Source organism: Carex rostrata, chromosome 2, assembly GCF_964058835.1.
Source record: "Carex rostrata chromosome 2, lpCarRost1.2, whole genome shotgun sequence".
Lineage (NCBI taxonomy): Eukaryota > Viridiplantae > Streptophyta > Magnoliopsida > Poales > Cyperaceae > Carex > Carex rostrata.
The window spans coordinates 17,302,440-17,329,555 of record NC_135919.1 but is presented as its reverse complement, the minus strand read 5'-3'; the positions used below and the strand labels follow the sequence as shown (position 1 = coordinate 17,329,555).

At 35.1% G+C, this 27,116-nt stretch overlaps 4 protein-coding genes and 1 pseudogene across 7 annotated transcripts; 3 read left to right on the top strand and 2 right to left on the bottom strand.

Annotated features, from left to right (window-relative positions):
• The first annotated feature begins 133 nt into the window (after positions 1-133).
• LOC144546424 (glutamate--tRNA ligase, cytoplasmic-like) lies at positions 134-3,821 on the top strand. The gene is made up of 6 exons (XM_078294964.1): positions 134-360; positions 460-556; positions 654-807; positions 913-2,012; positions 2,095-2,562; positions 3,033-3,821. Exons 1-6 carry the CDS (start codon positions 218-220, stop codon positions 3,252-3,254), a joined length of 2,184 nt encoding a protein of 727 aa, XP_078151090.1. The 5' UTR covers positions 134-217; the 3' UTR covers positions 3,255-3,821.
• A 276-nt stretch (positions 3,822-4,097) lies between these two features.
• LOC144546441 (protein ACCELERATED CELL DEATH 6-like) lies at positions 4,098-7,136 on the bottom strand. The gene is made up of 3 exons (XM_078294984.1): positions 6,228-7,136; positions 5,385-5,929; positions 4,098-5,022 (listed from the first exon to the last, which is right to left on the bottom strand). The coding sequence occupies exons 1-3, from the start codon at positions 6,898-6,900 to the stop codon at positions 4,243-4,245; spliced, it is 1,998 nt and encodes a 665-aa protein (XP_078151110.1). The 5' UTR covers positions 6,901-7,136; the 3' UTR covers positions 4,098-4,242.
• Positions 7,137-15,723: 8,587 nt separating this feature from the next.
• LOC144548328 (BTB/POZ and MATH domain-containing protein 2 pseudogene) lies at positions 15,724-16,620 on the top strand (annotated as a pseudogene).
• A 1,819-nt stretch (positions 16,621-18,439) lies between these two features.
• Positions 18,440-21,310, top strand: LOC144546452 (uncharacterized protein At2g24330-like). The gene is made up of 5 exons (XM_078294993.1): positions 18,440-18,799; positions 18,883-19,027; positions 19,127-19,236; positions 20,135-20,468; positions 20,915-21,310. Exons 1-5 carry the CDS (start codon positions 18,581-18,583, stop codon positions 21,142-21,144), a joined length of 1,038 nt encoding a protein of 345 aa, XP_078151119.1. The 5' UTR covers positions 18,440-18,580; the 3' UTR covers positions 21,145-21,310.
• A 969-nt stretch (positions 21,311-22,279) lies between these two features.
• LOC144546404 (uncharacterized) lies at positions 22,280-26,377 on the bottom strand. Of its 4 annotated transcripts, none has more exons than XR_013508773.1 (10): positions 26,037-26,377; positions 25,277-25,783; positions 24,773-24,872; positions 24,448-24,516; positions 24,249-24,354; positions 24,053-24,141; positions 23,596-23,657; positions 23,293-23,395; positions 22,814-22,985; positions 22,280-22,614 (listed from the first exon to the last, which is right to left on the bottom strand). XR_013508773.1 is itself a non-coding variant. In XM_078294955.1 (9 exons), the coding sequence occupies exons 2-9, from the start codon at positions 25,609-25,611 to the stop codon at positions 22,932-22,934; spliced, it is 918 nt and encodes a 305-aa protein (XP_078151081.1). In that variant the 5' UTR covers positions 25,612-25,783; positions 26,037-26,377; the 3' UTR covers positions 22,667-22,931. The 4 variants fall into 4 exon arrangements, 2 of the variants coding, with proteins under 2 accessions (XP_078151081.1, XP_078151069.1); XR_013508769.1 differs by having other exon boundaries at positions 24,053-24,144; positions 26,037-26,363; XM_078294955.1 differs by lacking the exon at positions 22,280-22,614 and having other exon boundaries at positions 22,667-22,985.
• Between the last annotated feature and the right edge of the window lie 739 nt (positions 26,378-27,116).

Here is a 27,116-nt window from a genome sequence, read left to right as displayed (position 1 = left end):
CCAAAAAAACAATTTAAGCGATGCCTTAAGCCATCCAATTCCAATCAAACAAGGAATAACTTAGGCCGGCATAAGCTGGAATAACCAGCTAAACTAGTAGGCTTTGCAGTTTTGCACTATTATTTTGTTAAGCGACTTGGTCACCACTGTTTCTCTTCCTTTATCCTAAAACCCTAGCACACCAGTCCGGAAAAGTTTCTTTCTTTCCGTGAACCGAATGGAGGCAGTGAAATTGGTCTTCTCCTCCGATACACCGCCACTATCGGTCCTTGCCGCTGCAAAGGTTGCCGGAGTTAATATCTCTGTCGATGCCGGGGCTGTCCCTTCTGGCTCTCCGCCTGAACTGCGCTTGTCATCTGGGTTGGTTTTCCTTCCATTGAGCTATCTTGATCTTGTCTTTCAATTGCTAAAACAACATTTCTTATGTTCTTAATCTTGTATTAATTTGAGGATTTGCAGAGTGAGTTTGCATGGAGTGAATACACTTCTGCGTTACATTGGGAGGGTTTCATCTCTTCCCAATCTGTACGGGACTGATGCTGTCCAATCTGGACAGGTTAGGTTATTCCATCTTTACCCAATTGTTACAATTTAAACATCACTGATTTAATCCATTCATTAAGTAACTTACTAATTAATGTCAACTGTTGTAGATTGACCAATGGCTCGATTATGCACCAATCTTCTCAATAGGTTCTGAATTTGAGAATGCATGTGCATATGTCAACAATTACCTGTCACACCGTACTTTTTTGGTTGGGTTCAATTTCACTATTGCTGATGTTGTGATTTGGACTGCTCTTGCTGGTACTTGATTCTCTTTTGGCATCAATACATTGCTTACTTTGTTTGTATGCCATACAATTTTAAAGATGTTTGACCAGATGTGATACTTGATTATCTTTAAATCAGGTATCGGTCAGAGATGGGAGAGCCTGAGGAAGTTGAATAAGTATGAAAACCTGGTGCGCTGGTTTAATTCCATAGCAGCAGAGCATAGTATCTTAAATGAAACAGTAGCTGCTTTTGTAGGAAAAAGAGGCATTGGCAAATCACCTGCACCAAGCCTTAAATCAAAAGAGCATCCCCCGAAGCCGTTAACTGATACGATCAATTATAACAGCAATTCATCCTTTGAGGTTGACCTACCTGGTGCAGAAGTTGGGAAAGTTTGTGTGCGATTTGCTCCTGAGCCAAGTGGCTACCTCCACATAGGCCACTCGAAAGCCGCACTTCTAAACAAATACTTTGCTGAACGGTACAATGGCCGGTTGATTGTGCGGTTTGATGACACCAACCCTTCTAAAGAGAGTGAGGAGTTTGTCGACAATCTTTTGAAAGATATAGAAACCCTTGGAGTCAAGTATGACAGAGTGACCTACACATCAGACTACTTCGACGCTCTTATGGCCATGGTTGAAAAAATGATTAAGCAAGGGAAAGCTTATGTTGATGACACGCCGAGGGAGCAGATGCAGAAGGAGAGAATGGACGGTATTGAGTCGGCTTGTAGAAATAACACGGTAGAACAAAATTTTGCAATGTGGAATGAGATGTTACGAGGAACTGAGAGAGGCAAGCAATGCTGCGTCAGGGGAAAGCTTGACATGAAAGACCCAAACAAGTCAATGTGTGACCCAGTTTACTACAGGTGTAATGCAGACCCGCATCATCGGGTCGGGTCAAAGTACAAGGTGTACCCAACGTATGACTTTGCATGCCCATTTGTGGATGCGACCGAGGGAATAACTCATGCATTGAGGTCGAGTGAATACCATGACAGGAACGCTCAATACTACAGAATTCTAGATGATATGGAGCTAAGGAGGGTGCAGATATATGAGTTTAGCCGGCTGAACATGGTGTACACGCTTCTCAGTAAACGCAAACTTCTCTGGTTTGTGCAAAATGGTAAGGTTGATGGCTGGGATGACCCCCGTTTCCCTACTGTACAAGGTATTGTCCGAAGGGGCCTTAAAATTGAGGCACTCATCCAGTTCATTCTTCAGCAGGTCAGCTTCACTTCAGAAATCTGTCTGTTTCAATGAAAAAGATGCTATTGTTTATTTATTTTATTAATTTTTTGCATTTTAGGGTGCTTCTAAAAATCTAAATTTGATGGAATGGGACAAGCTGTGGACTATAAACAAGAAGATAATAGACCCAGTTTGTGCCCGACACACAGCCGTGATCGGGCAAGACCGGGTCTTACTGACCCTGACAAATGGTCCTGACAAGCCATTCGTACGTATCATACCGAGACACAAGAAGTATGAGCCCGCCGGCAAAAAGGCAACAACCTTCACGAACAAAATATGGCTGGACTATACTGATGCGGCAAACATTTCTCAAGGGGAGGAGGTAACTCTAATGGACTGGGGCAATGCTATTGTGAAGGAAATAAAGAAGGATAGTAATAATAAAATTGTGGGTCTGATTGGAGAGTTGCACCTGGAGGGTTCTGTGAAGAGTACCAAGTGGAAGCTAACATGGCTTCCTGATACTGAGGAGCTGGTGCACCTTTCATTGGTCGACTTTGACTATTTAATAAAGAAGAAGAAGGTACCTTTCAATTTTTGACAGTGTTGGTTATTTATTTATAAATCATATGCAACATTTTGCAGTATTTGCAAACAACATTCAACATCTCTTGTATTTGCAAACAACATTCAACATCTCTTGTATTTGCAATTGTTAAGTGTAGGAAATTTACTGCTACCGTAGCAGGGTGTCCAAATTAAAAGTTCAATTTGCTTATTTTTTTTTTATATCTGTTTGTAAAAGAACATGTTAAAGTTTGCAACATAACCGTTAATATTTTGTGAATTTGTCTGAATATTGTTTCCTAAGCCAATGCTTCAGTGGTAGCTGCAATTACTTTTGAAATGTATGTTTAGAAGAAGTATGAGGAATTTTTATTATTGTTTGGAAGCGCAATAAAGTAGAGCATTCTATTAGCCAGAAAAAAAAAGAGAACTAATTTATTCTTTTATTATAGTCTATGAGATTCTTTAATTATTGTTTATTGACAGCTGGAGGAAGGGGAAGATTTCTTGGATAACCTCAACCCAGTGACACGCAAGGAGACCTTTGCACTGGGGGATTCCAACATGAGAAACCTCAAGCAAGGAGAGGTTATCCAACTGGAGAGGAAGGGCTACTACCGTTGCGACTCCCCTTTCCTCCGCAATTCCAAGTCCATTGTACTCTTTGCAATTCCTGATGGAAGGCTGCAAACTTCTCTTAATAACTAATCAGATTGGTTAACTAACTCTTCACTTAATTTTGTTTGTTTCTGTTGTTCATGATTTTTGAGGATAGCACAATCTGTATTTGAGTTGTAAGTTTTGTTCAAGTTATAATTAATGATGACTGTTCTTGTTGTTGAAAAAGTACTTGGGATATATATGTGAATGCATGTAGTCCTAAGTGGATGTGAATGGATGTGTGTGATATGTATGCATATAACAACATACTAGATCAATGCAAGACCTACGGGCATTTCATCAAAAAAAAAAAAAAAGGAAAAAAAGAAAGAAAGAAAGAAAGAAAGAAAGGAATATACTATATAGTCAAGTGCTGCTTCTGAAATCTGAGAACATTACATTTTAGGTTTATTAAAAATTCTTGTTTCTTTTCTTTCAGCTTGACATGCATGTTCAGTAAACAATTTAAGTATATACTAAATGGGAGCCTCGCATTGCTTTGGAGGTGAATGGAAATATCTGTATGCAAGTTATATACAACAAAAATTAATAAGTTGTATCGGCAATTGCTTTGGAGGTGAACGGATACATTTTTTCAAGGAAAAAGGAAAAACATAATGCATCCTTGTGAACAAATAATTCAGGCATCAGATACTCGGCATCAGTTCATGGGCAAAACCAACTTTTCAAGTCGAAGAGCAAGGTACAGTTTTTTCTGTCACAAATCTCTACTTTTTTGTTTTCATTAGGAACAAAACCAACTTTTCTTCAATTTTACAACTTATCTCTATTTATACGTATAATGTATACAAGCAATTGACTAAAATTTCATCTCATTTACTAGATTTATTTGAAACTCCATTATTACAAGAAATACCTTTCCAGGGGTAAATGAATAATGAGAAACCAATGGTGGTATGCAGACACAAATTTAACTAATTTATAAATTAGAAAACATGAAGTTCAGATCAAGATTACAATATGAAATGGAAATGAGATCACAACACAGTATTCTATATGAAAAGGGTACATGAAACTAAACATGTTTGGCGATATATGTAACGACTAATTTACCAATGTGCCAAACAAGGTCCATTATTACGGGAACCACAGCTGTAATCAGAATCGGACAGAGCAAATCTGCGTAGTACATTATATAGGAGAGTGCATATGGTAACCATGCTGCCAGACTCTTCCTAAGTGAAGTCTCTGGTAGTTTATTTGGAAATAGTTGCTTCCAACCTTGCCTTCCAGATATTACCCGAGTAGTTAATAAATGATCTCGACCAACTCCATCGTATTGAAATACAGCCGCTCCAACAATAATAATTCCAAGCAACTTGTTGACAGGAGCTAGGACAACAAAAATTGCAAGTGTAAATGATATAACAGTGCACCTCGATGCCCAAATCATAAACCGTAGAGATGTAGACACAAATTGCTTCTTCAAATGAGGTTTGGATGAAGTTACTCCGCGGTTGAGGAGTCTCATTGTGCTATGAAAGGCACAAATAAAGGCTATGGTATCTGAGACGAGAAATGCTTTGAAAGCATATTTGTCTGCTAGAGTTGGCGTGCCAGATTTGTGGTGATTGTCAGATCGATAACCTCCTGGCAAGGTAAACGCAGCAGCGAATGTTGCTGTAGCAATGAGTACGGAGCCTAAACCAATGGTTTGGATTGCATTTGTGAGTTTTAGATCCTCCTTTTCTTCATCTTCTTTTGTAGTATGATTATCAACGAACTGGTCCCACCGCCGTGCACCATAATAAGCTCCTAACATTTCCGTGGACTTCTCTATCCAGAAGTTTTCTTTCTGAAATTAATTAAATGTTAGAAATAATCTAGGGATAAAAAATGGGCGACTAAGAAAAAAATTGGAAAGTTAACAATTATTACAATCCAAGCAATTAGATTTGTTAACAAAGAAAAAGGTTAAATTCAATAGTGACCTCTCCATATTGCAGCAGTTTATCGAACATCTGAAATGAAATCTATATATATTTTTACATTAACAAGCTAGTTATGTATTTGAACAAACTTCATAATTTAACATGCATTGGCCACACCACATATTGTTTCTTAGTTTATATTGCTGGAATAATAATTTTCTGGTAATTTAATTATAGACGGGAAAATACATTAGAAGCATTTATAGTTACATGTGCAATATTTCACCTGGAATATCGGAGAAATTGTGTTGTCATTGAAAGTAGCAATTGCCGAGTGATCCCGGAGTGTTAAGCCCTTCTTGTTGAATATATTTATGGACACTTCTTTGTCTTCCATTAGCTGTTTAACAACAATTTCATGCCCGGAATCAATTGCTAAATGGAGAGGAGTATTTCCATCATTGTCTCTAGCATTCTTCATGTTTTTATGCTTTGAAGTAATGCGACAAATCAATCGAACTACAGGAGACCGCCCGTTTTGAGCCGCCACATGAAGAAAGTTTCTTCTTTCAGCATCTAGAAGCTCATCAGAATCAGGGCAATGATCCATGATTGCTCTAATTACCCCAACATGACCCATTTTTGCAGCAACGTGCACGGGAAAAGATCCAAACGAGTCGTGGAAATATGCCAGTGAATGATCACACTTCAATAGAACTCTGGCAACTTTATCATAACCGTATGAAGCAGCAAAGTGAAGGGGAGTACTTCCACTGTTATCTGGCATTTTTGCTAGTAACGGCTTCCATGTTAATAGTTTTTCGGTCATTTCTAGAAATAAAAAAATGCAAAAGGATTAGTTTATTATTATGTATTATGTTATTCACATATGTTTATGGTAATTATATGCAAACTTGATTCCAAATTCAAATATCTAATCCTTTTGTATAATCTAATTTTCTTCCATATGTTTGTGAAATATCTTTTAATTGATATATAGCTGTATAAATATAATCCTCCAGAAATCGCAGCAAATGGGGCAAACTGTTTGAATATTTGTTAGTTCCTAAGAGTCTTTCTTAAACATATATAATTGAGATGAACTTAACAAAAGAATTTTTTTTTCTACCTTTGCTTCTCAAGACTGCAGCATGAAGCACGGTTTGCCCATCAGGTCCAGCGTAATTCGCTTTAGAGACTTCCATTCCAATCAAACCTTGCACCATTTCATGCACCACATCCAGATGACCTGATGTGGTTGCTAAGTAAAATGGCGACATCCCTTGGTCGTCCATTACACTTGCCAACCCCGGATCAGCAGTAATTAATAAATGTGCCACTGCTGCATGGCTGTTCCGGGCTGCCTCATGTAATGCAGTCTCCCCATCCTTGTTCTGAGCCCTCAGTACCTTCTCCATTATGTCTTCATCACCCATCTCGTATGCGAAACCGATAAGCAATGAAACCATTTCACGGTTTCCAGTCTTTGCAGCACAGTGCAGAGGAGTTTCAAGCACCTTGTTACGAGACATCAAAAGAGATGTCTCCCTACGCCAGATTTTTTCTGCGAGATGCAAGAAGTTGGAGCTAACTGCTAGGTGTAGAAGTGAGTTACCCGGGTATGTTACTCCTAGAAAAAAGTCTGGCTCATCTCTTGCAATGCACCGGTTATCTGTACCAATGGTAATCTCACAATTATTTTCTTCAAGTCCTAAAAGGCATGCAAAACGAGATTCATCACCTTGTTGTGCCGCAGTTAGCAGCTCGGTATCCATGAGTATCCGTTGATGGCTCTCTGTCATCTTTGTTTAAATTCTATGGGAAACTGTTGCAGGAACTTAAATTGAAATATAACAAAGTGAATTGAAATTCTTTTAAGAATTCTATTCATCTATGACAAGTGTGTGTTTATGAAGTCTACATATATACACAATTCAGCTAGCTAGAATAGTGCTTTACTTTCCCTGTTTCCCATTAACTTTTTTGAGAAAATAATGGTGCCACTGTCAACCCTCTGAACTTTTAAATATCCATAACAAATATCTCTCAACTTGATTATAAATGTTCACTTTCCTACAAAAGATAATCCTCGCTTAAATCATGGATCAACAAAAGTAACCAACATTCCTGTTCATTGTCCCGCTCCTGCTTTGCTCTTTCTCGTACTTCTATAAAAAGAAAAATTTGAAAAAAAAAAAAAAAATCCTATGGCAAGTGATTTTTTTGTGAAAAAGTGACTATAAACTCGTTTTGTGAAATGTCATCAACAAGACAACAACTCGTACATGTCTACATAAGTAAATTTTTCAAGTTTCCTTTGCCACTGCACACACATATATATATATGAGTGATCTAAAATAAGAAACTGTAATAATCTATTCATATTTGGGCTGTTTAATTTGTAGAAATTAAAGAACTCCAAAAGTTACAAACTTGAACGCAGACAATTAATTAATCATATAGATTTTGGACTTCTATTATAATATATCCATGAGGAAGAGAAATTATTGTGACAAATATATAGCACAAAAATAACATTGTGGTACCACAACTTACCTTGTGTACTATGTTTTCATTTGATAAGTAACACTAATTTAAACAATTATGATTTTTTTTGCTTTTTATTTATTTTTCTTCCGTAGCCAATTATCTATTGGGAAGGATAATTAAATAGAAGGCTGGTATCTACATGGAGGAGTTTCACACTAGATCAATTTGAATGCGCAAAATGCTAAGTTAATTTGTTCTTGTTTGCTTGCTACTACCTGTGTTTACTTTTGAATCAATGATTGATCTGCTTCTTTCAATCATATAAATCTGCCGCTTTATTTTTTTTTTTTTTTTGCAGTCAAAATTATTTTCTTTTTGAGACAACTTGCATCCTGATTTCGGAACAACTGGAAGCTTTAAAAAGCAAAGCTAAAAGCTGTGTGGGGCTAGAAATTGACTAATGTGTTTAGTATTTTAGGCATTGATTTCCGTTTACTTTAACCTTTTTCCAAATTAGGATGGTTATGTTAGCGTATTCATTTAGAAGCCAAGCATTTCATGTTTATGTTATATGTATGGTTCATGAAATTAAATGCGGAATAAAATATTTGTTTTTTGCGTATTTTATTATTTATATGGATTATTTGAGTTGAAGACTTAAATTATGGAAGTCTATAATAAAATTAATAAATATTCTAAAGGTCTAGATTCTTGGTAATTAACATAACCACTAATTCAACAAGTATATAAAGATTACTATATGCGGATTAAATGATGTTTGTGTTCTACATATTATATAACAGTGAGTTATCAATTTAATTACATAGATACAATTAAGTTGGAAAACTTAGTATTGAACATATCCTAAATGAAATATAAGATAGATTGTGTTTAGTGTCTTGGATTTTGTAGTATGAGATGATTAGTTTTCCTACATAAGATATACATAAGATATATATATATATATATATATATATATATATATATGTATATGTATCTGTAGATATTGCCTAATGTTGTCCATAATTTGTTGTTATAAAGATGGTGTCTGAGTATGTTTATTTTTTGTGGAGGGAAATTATTCATCAAGAATACTCATGTCTCTCGTCCTTGTCACATGAGTGATAATATCTCTAGGACCCTTGATAAAATAATAAAGTATGCATTCAATTGTAAATAAAAAGTTAATCATATTTATTGAATTATTTGGAATCTTGAAAATAATAGTATTGCAATAATGATACACTCATACTTCAATGATGACACACTCAAAATTTGAATTTATTCATGATATCATGTGTGTCACGGCCTAATCATCAGGCTCAGAGTCGCGGCAAGAGAGGCACCCTCGCATTCATTTATCGTCTCGTCAATCTACGTCGCAAACAAAAGAGACAACAAAAATAATACGGAGTCAACTACAAAGCTCAGTAACCGGTTATTTAATGACATGCTTCTCTATAATTTGTTTATTTAAACAACTATTCAAACAAACTGGATTAATCAACACAATTTCAAATCAAATTATATTTGCAAATTTAATCAGCAATAGCACTTGGGTCTAGTTTATCAGTAAAACAAGTCACATAATATCTGTATCATTTCATTTCACACAATTATATAATTTCACAATTTCTCAGAACACAATCATATCATTTCACAAATCAAATTCGAACCTCATACATGCTATCCCGTTAAATATGCATCGACTAGTGGAAAAAATAGCATCAGGATCGGTTATATACCCATATTAGTAACGGAATACAACCGTTCCTGACCAGGGCGATACAGATACAAAGCTTAATCTGGATCGGTTATTCAACCGATCCTAAAAGTTAGTATCTGGATCGGTTGTTGTCAAAAACCGATCCAGATAGCGCTTTTTAGGATCGGTTCTACAGGACAACCGATCCAGATAATTGATTATCTGGATCGGTGCTTAGTTTAGAACCGTTCCAGATAATCAATTACCTGGATCGGTTCTCCTTTAGAACCGATCTTGATATATATTTTTGATTAATTGTTTTTTAAAAATTCAGAAAATAACTATCAGGATCAGTTCTTACATAAGAACCGATCCAGATAATTGATTAGCTGGAACGGTTCTAAACTAAGCACCGATCCAGATAATCAATTATCTGGATCGGTTGTCCTGTAGAACTGATCTTGATATATATTTTTGATTAATTGTTTTTTAAAATTCAGAATATAACTATCAGGATCGGTTCTTATTTAAGAACCGATCCAGATAGTACCTATCAGGATCGGTTATCACGTAACATTTGATCAAAATTATCACATTTATCTACCACTGTATCATCATTTTCTTCGGTATGATACTCCTGTTGCTCAGTACGAGTACCTACATCGGTTTCCAATCCCCGTAAGTCATTCCCCTCATCTCCAACAGTATGGTATTCCTGAGGCTCAGTACCACCACCTATGTCGGTTGGAAAACTCTCACCATGCCATATCCAACACTTATATCCTTGCTTGAATCCACGACGGATTAAATGGCTCCTCACTTGGTTCGGGTTGGAAAATTTTTGACCATTGTTACAATCACGACAAGGACACGACATCATTCTACTCCCCTTATTCGCCATATCTTCCATAGCAACTCTGATAAATTCCTCGACACCTGTCGTATATTCATCTGATAGACGTGATGTTTCGTACATCCAACTGCGGTCCATCTGCAATTATAGTAGAACACAATTAATTTAGAACAAGCATGGGGTACTAAATTCTATTCACAATAGGGCTTACATGGGGCCTGGTTACCATCCTATCTCACTCTTTGAATACTTCGTCTCAGTAGTGACCACGTGTTAGTCGTGTTTTAGTATTTAAGAAAATTTCGGCAGCATTTCCCCTCAGTTCCCCGAGTATTCGGGGAACTAATAAGGAGAAATGCTGCAGAAATTTTCTTAAATACTAAAACACAACTAACACGTGGTCACATCCTAATTGAGACAAAGTATTCAAAGAGCAGTCCCAAAACGGGGACTATTCAAAATTAATCCCTAATGGATTAATTTTGAACGGGTATCATGACCTAAAGGCATTAATCATTCGGTTATGGCTCTTAAGACAATACTCTAGCTACATACTTAATACAAATCTATTTAGTCTAGCTATCAAAATACACATTCATGCATAAAACTAATTAAAAATGAGTTTTATGTTTTACTTACAACTTTTTCAGATGCCGTACCGAGTGAGATGAAAATCGCTGCACCAAATCTCTCAATAATAGCCAAACTACAAAATTATACCATCGGAACCTAATTAAGGGATGTATATATATATAACATATATATGATGCATATATGCTAGCTAGGGTATAGGGTATAGGGGTTAGGGTTTAGGGTTTAGATGGGTATATATGAAAAGCTCATATATAGAATGCACATGCAAATATAATTATGTCAAAAGCTCATATATCTCAAAATTAATTTGCTAATCTCCATATATATACCCAAGCTTGAAATAGAAAATGTATAAAAACCTAAAAGAGAGATTTAGGGTTTACAAAATGAGCCGAATTAGAGTCTAAATGGTGCACCATCTAACATCAAACTTGAGAAAAAAGATGAATAAACCTGAGAAAAAAGGAGAGATAGCTTATTAATGACCAGTAATTAAGACAGCTGCTGCGCTAGGAAATGGGGGCGAGGTCTGAGGATGAAAGAAAGGCGATTCTGTGATGAATCTGATTCAGTCAGAGCCTTTAAATGAAGTATCAGGATCGGTTCCTAGCTTAGAACCGATCCTGATACTATCAGGATCGGTTCTAATCTAGGAACCGATCTTGATACTTATAATTAGTATCGGTTCCTAAATTACAACCGATCCAGATAGTATCAGAATCGGTTCTAAGCTAGGAACCGATCCTGATACTTCATAATCAAGATCGGTTCCTAGCTTAGAACCGATCCTGATACTATCAGGATCGGTTCTAAGCTAGGAACCGATCTTGATAGTGCATGACCTGTGATTTTATTAGTTTTTAGTATCGGTTTTAGTTTTAAAACCGATCCAGATAGGTATTAGTATCGGTTGGTTAGTACAACCGATACAGATAGACCGATCCTGATTCCAGTTTTTCCACTAGTGATCATAATTCAAAACCCAATTCAAAATCTAATTCAACCATACAAATCGAAAACACAGATTATAGAGAAGTTCGGCTACCTGATAGCAATCAATCCAGAATCCAATTCGAACTGCAACAACTTTTCAGAATAATCGCAACATAGTCATAATTCCAATCAAATATAAAATAAAATAATAATCTATATCAAAATATTTACAAAATATTTCTTCTAATTTCTTTCTCTATCCTCTCATTTTTGTTTCTTCCGTTTCTCACAAAATTTCTAACTTTACATAATGGTAAAAAAATTTAGAGATGATAAATAGAGTTACAAATAGCATTTTGTAACTCTATTTATCGTCTCTAATTTTTTTTACCATTATGTAAAGTTAGAAATTTTTATGGAGTATTAAGGTGTCGATGAAGGTAAGAATTTTTATCTGGTTAATGTTGGACCGGAAAATTCTAACTCATGATGTATTGATACACAAAGGGTGTCATGTACAGACAGGATGCCAATTATGCTAAACACAGATTGTAGAGACGAGAGATCATATCATGTGGGATTGTGTATATGCCACGAGATTCTGGAGGGAATGCTGGCACAATACAACATCTCCCCGGGGGGGAGAAGACATAAAATGATTTTGGCTGGAGACCAGAAAGACACTGTCATCACAACAACGTAAAATGCAGTGGAACGTCATATGGACTGCAGGAACATGAGCACTATGAAGAGAAAGAGAAATAGAAGACTATCTCTAACAAGAGTAGAGTGATTCATCGTCTCATAAATGACACCACATTCGAAATTGAGAGATGAGGGAATGGTATATAAGAGAATAAATGATTCATATCACAATAGGGGATCATTTTTATTTTTATTTTTGTTTTTAAGGTTATCAGGGTCTGCCTGTTGTATTTAGGTGGTAGACCTTCTAATCTGCTGGTATTGACTCTTAGTAAATTAACTCTTTTTTTATCAATATAATTGTTGATGACTTTGCTGTCAACCATAAAAAAAAAAGATAAATAGAGTTACAAAGAAAGTGGAAAATAGAGTGTTCAAACATGTATGTTGCCGCGTGGCCATAGTGCCACATTGGCAAAAAAAATTTAAGTTTTGTATTTTTACAATTCAATCCTTTAAGTTTATAATATTATATATAAGTCCAAAATAAATAAAATAATATATATTACCGGGTTGTTACAATGTGAGATGAGAATTGACACAAGACAATATTGCTTAAGGATCATGATGTTGTAGTAGACATCATTTTTTTTTAATAAAGGTTGGAGGTCAAGGCACCAAACTATTTAGTATATATTGCCCCTTCTTGGTTCCAAACATGCGATCTCCCACATGAAGATCATTGCCATTGCCTTTGACATTAGACTAAAGACTCATTCTCGTAGATATATCATATGTGTTATTTGAATAATTATAATGCACTGCTAGGTGGCACTTATAATTTATAATATAAAAAAGAGAATTTTGATTCTACTGCCAACATAACATGGATCTCAATGGATCACACCAAAATGGAAAAAAAAAAGACTATAAAAGAATTAATTAGGCATATCATATGTTGATATGAATATTTGTTGATTAAATTCATTACAAGAGTTGTAATTTATTTAATTATTAGCATATGATGCAAAAATAAAGGTCATGTGATGAAATATATAATTAAAAAATATATATATTTGATAAAGAATGCGACAAGCTGTGGACTATAAACAAGAAGATAGTAGACCCAGTTTGCGCCAGACACACGGCTGTGATCGAGCAAGACCGGACTGACTCTGACAAATGACCATAAAGCTATTTGTATACGTATCATACCGAGACACACGAAGTGTGAGCCTACCAGCAAAAAAGGCAAAAACCTTAACAAAAAAAATTATGGCTGGACCATGCTGGTGCAGCAAGCATTTCTCAAGGGGAGGAGGTAACTCTAATGGACTGGGGCAATGCTACTGTGAAGGAAATAAAGAAGGATAGTAATAATAAAATTGTGGATCTGATTGGAGAGTTGCATGCCTGGAGGGTTCTGTGAAGGGATATTTTGTATTCATAGTAATTATAAAATTCAGATGTACGAAAACAGATAGAGTATCTCGTTTTCAACTAATATAGTAAGATCGTTAGCACGGATCACGATCCACATTTTATGGATCTAAGGCAATACCCACCATCCATCTTTCTTTTTAAAAAAAAAACTTAGACTGCAGTTTTAAACCATTTTACAAAAAAAAAGATGGATCGTGGGCATTGCCTTAGATCCATAAAATGTGGATCGTGATCCGTGTTGTCGATCTTACTATATTGATTGAAAACGAGGTACTCTATCTGTTTCGTTAGATCTGAATTTTATAATTACTATGAATATAAAATTCTGTCTTTGAAGAGTACCAAGTGGAAGCTAACATGGCTTCCTGATACTGGGAAGCTGGTGCACCTTTCATTGGTCAACTTCGACTATTTAATAAACAACAACAAGATACTGAGAAGCTGACGACACACGTGATCAGTTATGTTGGTCACAGCATGACCATTCATATATCATGACCATCTTTTTTCTAAATTTGATCACGGCAAGACAAATATATATAGATCTAACTTGGTCACGACTCACGACACAACATGACATTGAACAATAAGGGCCTGTTCGGCCGACAAATGAGAATGGGCATGGGCACAGGAATTGAACTGAAAAACACTGTTTCCGTGGGAAAAAAAAATTCAGTTCAACTGAATTTTTTTTTTCCCACGTGAACAGTAATTCACCCGAACAAGCCCTAAGTATTTAGATGCCTAATTCCCTACCTACTTCTCTTTGGCATTCTATAAATGAAGCGACTATACAGCAAGGATTTATTTTTGGAAGACGAGAAAGGCATATAATTAATTAATTAGCTTTCACAGTTTATACATCATGAGAAGCAAAAATGGAATAACCCATAATTAGAAATGTTGAAATATGGTTAAAATTGCACCGGCCTTTAACCTGCCTAATTTAGTATTTGAATCTAGTTAATTAGGTCTTAAGGGTCCAGAATTTATTATATTATTTTCGTACATTCCAAAATTGTATTAAAAAGGTGGATGGTTAAAAGAGGCAAGATACTTAGATATATATTAACCAGCTTATATAGTTATATGACATTGGCAATGCAAAATAATCATTATCTTTTTGCTCTTTTGTCATTGATCTGAAGGTCCTCCCTCCCAACACACACACACACACACACAGACGAACTTGTGCGCACAAGGCAAGAACACACACACATGGAAAACTCAAGAAACTCCTGTTGGTCTATGCGAACAACCAAAGGGTATTTTTTTTTCTTGTCTTTTTAATCTGTAGCTTTTTTTTTCGCTCTTTAGCTCAGGGCCTGAGAATTATATATTTTCTAGTTTCAAATTTTTTTTTTCTTCTATATGTTTGCATTGTGATTAATATTTAAATTTTTTACAAGAATCTGACATGTTAGCCTTACAATATTGACAACAAGCTCATAGAGTCAATAATTGACAGCTTTCTTAATTTGTCTCTTAATTTTTAGTATTGAAGTTCTGTACGTAGTAGTGCTCCTTTTGGGTTAATATTTAAGAAGGTTATAATTACTAATAAGCATTTTGACTTGCAAAGAAGGAAAGAAAATATAAGAAAGCTCGTGAATAAATTGCTAGCAATTTATTACTTGACATTACTGAATTTAAACTGATCTGGTTTATATATGTGATTTCATATAGAGACCATGCATGCACAAATAAACATATATCTATTATGTCATTTTCTTGAATCAGTCAATATATGTAAGCATAAGAGTTCTGCATAAAGGTCTAACATCCTTATAATAATTTTGTTTTGCATAATTTGCTGCGAGTAAAGCACGCGAGAAATAGATTCAATAAGTCAGGTGCGTACTGTATCTGGAAGTCACAATTTCGAAGTTCAGAACTATGCACTCACTAAGGCGCGTGGTGTAGGGATGTCCGTCATATCAACAACCTTCTTTGTCGGAGGATATGAATGGCAAATCCATATATTTCTACCCTCATGGAACCAATAAGTTGTCTTCAGAGTACATGTCTGTCTACATTCGATTTAAATCCAAAGTAGGTGAACCGAGAACCAACTACAGCTTATCTCTTCTAGACTACTGTTCTGGAGAAGCCGTGTACACAAAAAAGGGTGACCTGCAAATCTTCAAGAGCTCTCGGGATGGTGGGGGTTTTCCGTTTTTCTTGGAAAGGAAGATTTTTGAAGCTTCAAAATGTCTTAGACATGATAGTCTCATGATAATTTGTAATCTAACAGTTATTAAAGAACCAGAGACTTGTAGTAATAATGTTCCCTTTCCAGTTCCAATTCCACCTTCTGATATCCATGAGCGACTTGGTGGTCTCCTTTTCAATAAAAAGGGTGTTGACATAACTGTTGAAGTAGGTGATACGAGCTTTCATGCGCATAAATGTGTGTTGGCTGCCAGCTCACCAGTGTTCGAGGCACAACTATTCGGTCAGATGAAAGGGCTGACAAATAACAAGATCAAGATAACAGACATAGAGGCTTCAGTATTTGATGCTATGCTTCATTTCATTTATAAAGACACCTTGCCAGGGATTGATAAGGATGCTGATACAGCGATGACTCAACACCTGCTCGTGGCAGCTGATAAGTACTTGTTAGAGAGGTTGAGATTAACTTGTGAACAAAAGCTATGTAATAATCTCGATGCAAGTAATGTCGGTACGATACTTGCACTGGCGGAGCAGCACAATTTACCTCATCTCAAAGCTGAATGCCTCAGACATCTTGCCTCCCCGAAAGCCTTGAGATTGGCCATGGAAACAGATGGCTTTGAGCATTTGTTAAAGAGTTGCCCAAGTGTTGTCAAGGAAATCATAACCAGAATTATTTGAATTAGTCATGGTTTCTTGACTACATGCATGATTTCAATTTGTAAATTAACCTCTTACTCTGAATATACATCGATTTGTCTTCTTTTTTTTTTTTCATAAATAGTTAATATGAATGACTAAAGCTATGCGTTATATACTTCGGCTTTGTTAATGTAATGAGAAAATTAATCTAATTCTTTGCTTAGGATAACTCATTTTTTTTTCTTGCTAAAAGTTCTTAAATACACTAAACAAATTCTAAACATAAATTAATACGTTAACATGCCAACTGACATGTAGATAATTAATTTATTTTCCGTGTGAATGCATTTCGTGTAATATTTTGATAATGTGTTAATTAAACTCTACCATGGATTAGGATTGTCTAGCATATTTTGTGATGATGATGATTATCATTATTAAAATCCTTGCATTATTACAGTGTTAATATTGCATTTGTATTCTATAATTATCACATATGCAAACAATTCTATGTTAAAAATTATTGAGAATTGTTGAGAATTATATATGAATTGATACTTGAAAATTAAAACAAAATAAGGTTTGCATGGAGAAATTACAACTTCAACAATTGCATATCACTACAAAAATAGATCACTATCTGCGAGGGTAATTTTTTTTGTAGTGACACGTTATTTGAGCAAATCCAAGAAATTTTTTGTACAAAGACGAGCATTTTTCAATTCAAATTAAAGTTCAAATAGCACTAACTTTTCAGTTTTTATAAAGAGTTGAAATGTCTAGTTTTTATAAAAAAAAATAATATATTAAGTATAAAGACTTGATATATTATATAGTATAAAAATAATACATGCGTATAAAACTTGCACCCGCCAACTTGCTTCAACCATAAATGCACGGACGACTTTGTAGATTTTAACCAGAGATTGAATTTAGAGGGCATTATAACGTCCCAAAAAATAAACATTGATTACTTATATTGTTCTTTTACCTTTGATCTTGTAAGCATTTGAACTTCTCGTGAAAATTTAGATTTCGGAAAAGAAATAATTTGCAATTCTTTTAATTCGTTCTTCTCTAGCTTCTCTCTTTCAGGCCCATATAGAAATAGCATCCATCTTCCTTTTCAAGCCCACAATGAATCCTGGGACATGAGAGTAGTGCACTTAATATACCTCAAAAATGATTTTTACCGCATTTCATGAAAATAACATATTTTATATTTCTACTTGGTACTTACTATTCTCGGTTGAAAACAATTAAACAACTAAAAAGATAAAAAAAAAAAAGTTGTAATTCAAATATCAAACTGTCAATTGACGATTCTGCCCGCCTGCTCACCTGCCCGCAGCAACCCTTGACAACGGTTAATGCAGATGTCCCGCGTTTTGCAGTCAACAGTCACTCAGGCTGGTAAATATCTCCATTCAAAACAACCCCATATGTAACTTGTGACTCTATTATGAATTCAAAAACTTCAAGAAATGTGTAAAAAATAAAATACTCTATAAATGGAAGAAATTATATATTTGATTTCTCTATATGTAAACGCAAATTTTGATCTCTGTAAATATGCCTTTTTATTAATAATCAATTTCATCAGATTAAATTCACAGGATATATCCATTACGACGAACCGGAGATGGAAATCGGAAATATATACTGAGATCATTTTCGGGGTAAAGATTATAACAGAGTATTTTTTCCTATATACAGCGCACTAACTATATGTACCTATGCTTTAATTGTATAGTCCGTGCTCTTCATGAAGCTAACACTGATCTGTTAAAATCATTACCCCATTTTCGCCCCCCTCCAATTTACAAAGCTAGTCGGTGGAAAAGGAAAGGAAAGGAAAAGGAAAAGGAAGCAAAAACAGTATCAACAGAGAAATATCCCTCACCCCCTTCTAGAAGCAAAGATCAAATTATATCTTACTTTATTGCGGAAATATAAATTGATTAACAGAGGAAGCAAACACCTCGATTTGATCGCGTCCATGGAGGAAGAGCCTGGTACACCTTCGAAGAGGAAGCAAACCGGGAGAGATGGAGTGGTATCTCGATTTTTGAAAGGAATATTTGGAGGCGATGACTTGGAGAATCAGCTCCAGGTTCTCTCCAAAGAGGAGGCATCCGTACGCGCCAGGATGAAGAAACGGGCGCGATCCTCCCGCCACGTGGCGCGCAATGTCATCGCGGTTTCCACGTCTCTTGAGGTACTTCCTTTCTTGCTTTTGTCAGCCTCAATTTTAATTTTGTTTTTTCATGCTATTGATTTTTGAAAACATGATATTTGTAGGTTTTTGTGGTTTTATGTGCAATTGTTGTTGGAAGAAAACCTGAATTGAGCTGGCAGGCCAGGTCTATGAGATTTCTTTCTGTGGTGGTTGTTCCTGCATTTGCTGCTCTTGTTTATTACTTGCTTACACGCCTCGTAAAATTATGTAATTCTCATCTTTTCTACTGATAGCTAATTATATTAGAAAACATGATAATAACCGAAATGGAAGAGTAGTTTAATTGAGCTTTGTTCGGTTGTTCAGTTAATGAGCGAGACAAGAACACATTGGAGAGGTTGCGAGAAGATAGACAAGCCAAAATAGACCAGTTAAAGGAGAAAACAAATTATTACGCAACCCAACAATTAATTCAGGTTAGGTAACTGAACCATCTTATTTTGAGAAGTTAAAATCTTTGATATGATCTGGCAATAACAGAGTCAACCAGATGTAATACCAGTAGCTGGTATATAATGGTATGAGGTCTGAACACCAATGTAGCCTGGCACTCCGGTACACTACCAGCTGAAATTAGGTCAACAAAAGCCCTTAATTTAAACTGTGATGCCATAAATTAGAAGAAAAGACGAACCAAAATAAATAATATTGGTTTCAATTGCCAGTACTATCCAATTGCAGTATATTCTAGTACATGTATAAACTGGCCAAGATATCACTATTTTAGGCTTAACTGGACACGAGATATCAAGACATGACACTTAGCAAAAAAAAAGCTCACAAAACCAGCATCCTACTTTACCACTAGGGTTATCAATGGTACCCTTTTATCCGATCAGTATCATATTCGATAAGACGGGTACGGGTAAAGTTCTTTTCGTTAACATAATGGGTAAGGGTACGGGTAAAGACTATTTTGTACCCGTTACTCTATACAGTAATTTTTTAAAATAAAATTATATATATAGATATATATTTATATGGGTATGATGCATAATATGATATGATATAGTTTTATTTATGGCCCATGTATATCTATTCAATGGCACCCTTTTATCCGTTTATCCGACCCGTACCGTATTCAATAAGAACGGGTATGGGTAAGGTTTTTTTTCGTTAGCTTATCGGGAATGGGTAAGGGTAATTGTTTTTTTCTCTTTAAATTAATGGATATGGGTTGAAAATAATTCCACCCGACCCATTTCATACCTGTTGACACCCCTGGTACTGTACCACTAAGGTTTGGAGAGGTATTGATTCGTACCAGGTGAATATTTTGCAACCCGTTCTAATACAAAATCTTCATTGTGCCAGAGATACGACCTTGATCCGGCTGAAAAGGCTGCTGCTGCAGCTGTACTCGCTTCCAAACTCGGGGCCCACATAGGGGATCAACCGAATCCATTATCTAGCCTCAAGCTCCACCGTAAAAGATCGATCAGTCCAGTTTTGGATGTAATTGAAGAGTCATTAAATGAGTTTAGTGAGAATGATGATATTGAAGAAACAAATCAGAAGGGTTTGGAGAAATATAAAATTTCGGGGGGCTATAGCGAGGGGTGGTTGGCTCAGATAGCCGCTTTGCTGGTAGGAGAGCATCCGTCTCAGTGTTATGCACTGATTTGCAACAAGTGTCATATGCATAATGGTACGTTCGATATGTTTTTGCCTTTAATTTTTCTATTATTGTGCTTATTTTTAGTGGAGCAAGGTTCAAACTCTATTTTGTAGCTTTCCAAGTTTTCCCATCTTGCAAAAAAGTTCGCATAGATTTGATATGATTTGATGTCTTTTTTGTTTATGGATTTAAACAGGAAAAGTTTTTTTTTTACACCATTCATTATAAGCTGCTAATTACTCTAATGAAAAAATTTAGTTGTAAAATGTAGTCTTTGGATTACAAGCATTTTATTTATAATAATAGAAATGCACGCCAAATAATAAGAAATAATAGAAGGATCTGCTTTTGCAAAGGTTAATTTAGGAAAGGAAGTCCGGATATCTAGTGAATTGAAGCAAAGCACTGTAATTCTTTGTTGCAAATTTAGAGAAAAACCTGTTCAATAATTTCTCTCTAAACGAGTGCATGTACAGGACTTGCAAGAAAAGAGGATGTTCCTTTTATTACATACTACTGCCCGCACTGCCATGCACTAAACGGGGCCCGACAAAATGAGGAGCAGGAAGCAAGTACTGGTACTGACAAGGAGATTCCTGCAACTCCACCTGCTGAAAATGCAGCTACTACTAGTTCTCCTGTGGAAGAAATACATGAAAACGGTTTTCAGGAAGAAAAGGACCGTGATGAGCTGCCCAGTACTTGACTTTTTTGTTGATATGAAATGCTTGTATGTTTTTTTTCTTTTTTTCTTGTCTTACAGCAGTCTAATGAAAAAATGAAATTGATTTTTATTCCATGATATTGGTCAGATGATTTTGTAAATAAGAAAATATTTACGATTGTTGCTTGTAAAGATCTTTTGTCGAGTATGTCTCTTGTTTAGAGGAAGTGCCATGTGGTGATCAAAACACGATGTGACCATTCAAACAAAATGAATCACACGTACTCGCACAAGCTGACAAAGTGTTCTCCTTTTCCTCTTTTTGTGTTTCTTTTATTGTGTTTTGTTGTTGTTACTAATAGCGTATTCAAGCCTATATCATAATACAAAACAAGCAAGGACATAATCCACTAACTCCATGATGTGTGAGTATCAGGAATTTTTTGTTTAAATAGAACTAATTTTAATGGAACAAGCACAGAGGAGTTGGATTTTATAAAAAACAATTCTACCGAAACAAGGGATCGGTGGAGGGAGAAACAAGGACATAATCCACTGCTGCTCTGCTAACTCCATGATGTGAGTATCAGGAATTTTTTGTTTAAATAGAACTAATTTTAATGATTTTAATGGAACAAGCATAGATGAGTTGGATTTTATAAAAAACAATTCTACCGAAACAAGGGATCGGTGGAGGGAGAAACAAGGACATAATCCACTACTGCTCTGCTAACTCCATGATGTGAGTATCAGTAATTTTTTTGTTTAAATAGAACTAATTTTAATGATTTTAATGGAACAAGCACGGAAGAGTTGGATTTTATAAAAAACAATTCCACCGAGACAAGGGATCGGTGGAGGGAGAAATGCATTTGCAGATCAATGAAGCTATTTTATGTGAAATGATACTAAATAAACTTCACAAACTTTATGTGAAATAGCTCCACCAATCTGCAGGATCAATGGAGCAAGCACGTTTCTCCCTCCACCATGGCAAGGAATCGGTGAAGGTATTTTTTTATAAAATCCAACTCCTCTGTGCTTGTTTCGTTAAAAACGTTAAAATTAGTTATATTTAAAAAAGCACAAAAATTATAATGCAATCAAAATTAGAAAAAATGCATTTCTAATTTTAGAAATGCAATCATAATGCAAGAGCATAAAAAAAAAAAATCACTGCTACAAGAGCATCATAATGGAATCAAAATTAGAAATGCCAATCTACAGAGAGAATTAGATATGTGATGAGAAAAAACTAAGCATATTCGATCTTAAGATTAAACCCCGCTTGTGGTACTAGATTTCCATATATACACACTCTTGCATAGTTGCAGATTGCTCATCTATCATCCAACTCTCGTGTATATCATGCATATTACAAAGCAATAATGGAAAATTACAAATCTAGTCCCTAAAATTTTGACATCTCTAATAAAAGCTCCATTCAGTTATAAGAACTAGGTGCTGCTTGTAAGTTGCATAATGTTCAAAGCATCTATTAAATTCAACCGCCTAGATGCAAAAACAAAAATCTGAAAGTTAGGGGGGGAAGTACCAAGGAGTCAAGGTCAAATTATAGGGACCAAATTTGTAATTTAACCAATAACAATGCACAGAATATTTATTATGGTACATAAACAACCATCATAAAGAAAACTCGCGTTGCAAAAAAGAGGCTCATATAGAAAAAGAAATCAGAAAAGAAAACTACATCACGCTGTCGTGCCTGGAAACAGCTACTATGTAACTTTCTCATTTGCTGTAAGTGGATCTACTGCAGATTCACCTGTACATCTTGTAGAAGAACAGCCCAAATGTTCTTAAGAACATCAACTTCTCGGTTCCTGCTTCATGTGCATTATGCTTTGCCCTCCATACGAAACCTTCAAAATAAAATAAAAATAATTAAACCAATTATTAACCTTTTATCTTCTTTTTCTTTTATTATTTTCTTAGTTTGTTTTTTTTACTTGCTGTACAATATAAATGTCATTTTTTGACTTGCCAATTTATGTTGGTAGCATTTATGATATACAGTCTGCCATGTACTTTCTCATTATTAGAATTAATAATGACTGTCAAAACAAATAAAAAAGAATAGAAAAGAAAGAAAGATAAGGAAAGGAAGTACAAAGGACGATCTTCCAATTTAACTTAGGTTAAATATTGTACATGGAAAAAAGAACTTACCATCCTATTGAGTTGAAAAACTGAATTGAGGTTCTCTTCATTGATATTGACAGATACAGGATATGGAGGCATCCGGCACATTACCCCAGGCATCTCACTCATTCTGTATAATAATTGAATGTATTTCATTATCAACATTAGAGAAATGTCACATAAGAAAGAGCTATTTCCAATAAATATGCTAATTTTGTCTGTTTCTTCTCAAGACCATTACACTTTTTTTAATGAGATCAGTGAAGTGATCCCAATTTTTACCATCATATGAGAGAAGTTACTAAAAAGGGTAAAAAGGCAGATGAATACCTATTCAAAACTGTCATGATGTTGTTACTTGTGCGAACAAACAGATCCGGATTCTCTTGTAACTGTAATGAAGTCAAAATGTTAAATGAAAAGTAAAGAAGGAAAACAATCTCAGCTTTATTTTATTTTTTTTAATTCAAGTAGAACAGTAAGATTTTACAGACATCAGATACAACAACAAAAAGAAGTTGGGGTAGGCTAGAAGCGAAAACCAACCTGAGATCATTATTGAAAAGTGTACTGTTGCACAAATTATTTGCAAGATGGATCTATGTAATGGAAACACCTAAAACTTGTGGTGCCTTTTCTTTTAAAAAAAATTGTCTGAGAAGATATTTGTGCCCATTTTTCAACAAGAATCACTTCTACCCCAGAAAACCATACAAGATAACAAAATAACATTATCGTATTGTCAATGAAAATACAGAAATAAATATATATGTACGTAAATGCATACCTTAAATGTCTCAATATTAGCTGCTATCTGGCTGAGTAAGGTATTGTTTTCCTCCATGAGACGCTGAGTTGCACTATCTATTACCGGGCCTGCTAGAAAGGAGGGTTCTTCTCTCAATAAACTATTGTGTTATTATGAAAGTTAGACCTATTTTAGACTTAAAAAGAGGATTCATCAGAAATTACAAAACAATAACCTTCACTGGCGGGATATTGGTTGGAGGGAAGCATCAAGAGAGAAAAAGGTGCCAATTCATTCAAAGAAACCATGTTACCATTAGAGGTAGAGGCCATCATTTTTTCCTGAAATAAGAGTTCAAATAAAAAAAAAATAGAAGTTAATGGATGAAAGGATCATCCTTCCTAAAAAATGGGTCTTGCAGAGTGAAAAATTACCTTCATGTCCCGCATCTTTTTCCCTGTGTAATGATCTTCAGGTTTTCGTCTTTTATTGCCTTCTTTGCTCTGATGAAAATATAAACAGCATAACAAACAAAAATAATGGTATACTTTTAAATAAAAACAGAGAGAAAACTTGTCTAATTTCTGGGAAAAAAAAGGGCATACAACAATCTGTGATAGTAATGTGATTAGAAATTTATATTCTATTTAGTAGAAGATAGCTGATCAGGACGAGGCCTTTTTTATGTGCAACTGAAGCACCATTTAGAAAAATGTAGGCTAAAATCATTAAATCGGAAGTTTATAAGAAATTATTTACCATATTCCACCAGCACCTCAATGCGACATCCCTTATGGTCTTTGTAGGAAGCATGGCTGCTATTTTTATGTACTTCATTATTATTGGCTCATGTGCATATCTGAAAACATTTATCGTTTTTCTAAAATAAGTAATATTCATCTGAATAACATTTGACGCTTCATATCAGAGACATAGCTTCTAGACTATTTTAAGTTCTAAGCTAATGCATCCCTAACAATTCTTTTCCTTGTGACTTCATATAAAATTTCTAGTTCGATCATATCTCAAGTGTCAAACTGAATATAACCAAATTCTTTCCATGTCATATCCCTATCCACATTGGTATCCATGTTGATAATATGCGCCAAAGCATGAAAAGTTAAAAAGCATACAAAATATCCTTATTCCAAATTTACTTTAACAAATTTAATGGATTTTTCTACTTTTTCCTTGGATAATCTTTCATACCTTAAAGCCAACAAAACAAGATAACAAAATAATACCATAGGAACAGGTACGCACCTGAGAAGTCCTTCTTTAAGTATGGCCAATTCACTGAGAGACCAATCAGCTGGTGAACCTGAAACAAACTTGAATTTCGGCATGGGCCCACAAAACGGGTCACTTGAGGAACTGCCCGCTTGAACAATAGTGGGACCCGGCATGTTGCTGATGAGGTTGGATGGAGAATTAGGAGAGAGAAACAAACCCGCGTTACTACTGGTACCAACTGCACCAGTGCCACTCAATCCTCTAGAATTGTTATTCATGGTACCTGACTGAAATGACACCATGTGTTGATTGTAGAAAGAAGGGATAATCCCCTGGTGAAACCCCATGCTAGAATCAGCCGCCATGAGTTATCAATTTATTGCTTAATATGTTATTTCTCCTCTTTTGGGAGAGAATTTAGCTAACAATACCATCAATCAAGATTATAAATATCTTCACTCGAGATCGAAATTGAACTTCAAATTTGGCCAAAGCAACAACTGAATTGATGTAAACCCTAGAGATCCCGTTGGCCCCCTGGATGAGCAAAAGGGAAGATAAATCAGACAAGAAAAGGTCAGATCATTAAAATTGAGTGTCAAATCAAGCAACTCAATAAAAGCCAATAAATAAATTAAACTGAATTAAACTCTTGAATAACTAGTATTAAAAAAACCACTGGCAAGGCGACCAAAGATCGCATTTTTACACACCAATTAGAATAAACAAAGGAATATGGCAAAGGGCTTAAAAAGGAAACAATAAACCATTCCTTACTGCGAAAGCTAACCTGTATACAGTACTTCCTCTCTTTCTCCAATTTCGTTCAATTCCCCGCTGTAGAAGGCTCCAAACGAAAGGCCTTGCCTTTCAGAGAGGAAGAGAGGAGAGAGAGAGAGAGGAGAATAAAATAATCCAGCAACTATTATTGGCTGATTGGCTCTCGTGTTGGAATCCCAATACTAGCATTAGATGCTCAAGCTGACAATTTGATCCTTTTTTTTCTTGTCGATTTTACCCTAATTTTGCTTCAATTTTTCCTCATCAGCCGAGCTTCATCCATCCTCATTCATTCCTCCTCCCCCTCTCTTTTTATTTTACCTCTCTCTTTGTCGATTTCTTCGTCCTTTCTTACTGTTTTGTTTTGTTCCTGCTATCTTCGCTGGAACTATCCTTTGCGTAGACTTGGTGCACCGTGAACTCGCTTAATAAGATACTATAATAGTGTTATTCAATTTTCATTTCATATGATGCGGTTTTTTTTTGTGTTAAAATATTATATGGCATAAAATTTATCAAACATTTTTTTCATATCGCGGATCTTTGTGAATTAGTAAATTGCTATTTATAATTAAGTACGAAAGTTTTGTATTCCTCACGACATAAAAATAATATTATGTAAACCTGTAGTCTTGGTGTAGTGAAACAAGTTCTTGTTTCTCTTTCAAGACGATGTAGATTCAATTTTTGAGAATAACATTTAAAAGATATTAGAGTGTACTAGGACCCTTTAATTAAAATAAAATATTATGTATGATAATTGAGAAGGTATGTCTCATTGTATCTCATACATAGGTCTCTGTTTTCAAAGTCCAAACTGTCAATCCAAACTGCTCAATATGATTTCGATATTAAAATTTGCTTGGATATCAAATTTTATATTTTTTTAAATTCTTTTACAATTTTTTAAGATAGTACAAAATCATTGTTTCTGGACCATCAAAAAACAATGATTTTGTACATATCTAAAAGATATAAATTTTGATATCCAAGCATATTTTAATATGGATAGAATGTTGAGCAGTTCAGGTCGACAGATTTAACTTTGAAAACGGAAATATAGAATACGAGACACAATGAAGTATGAAAG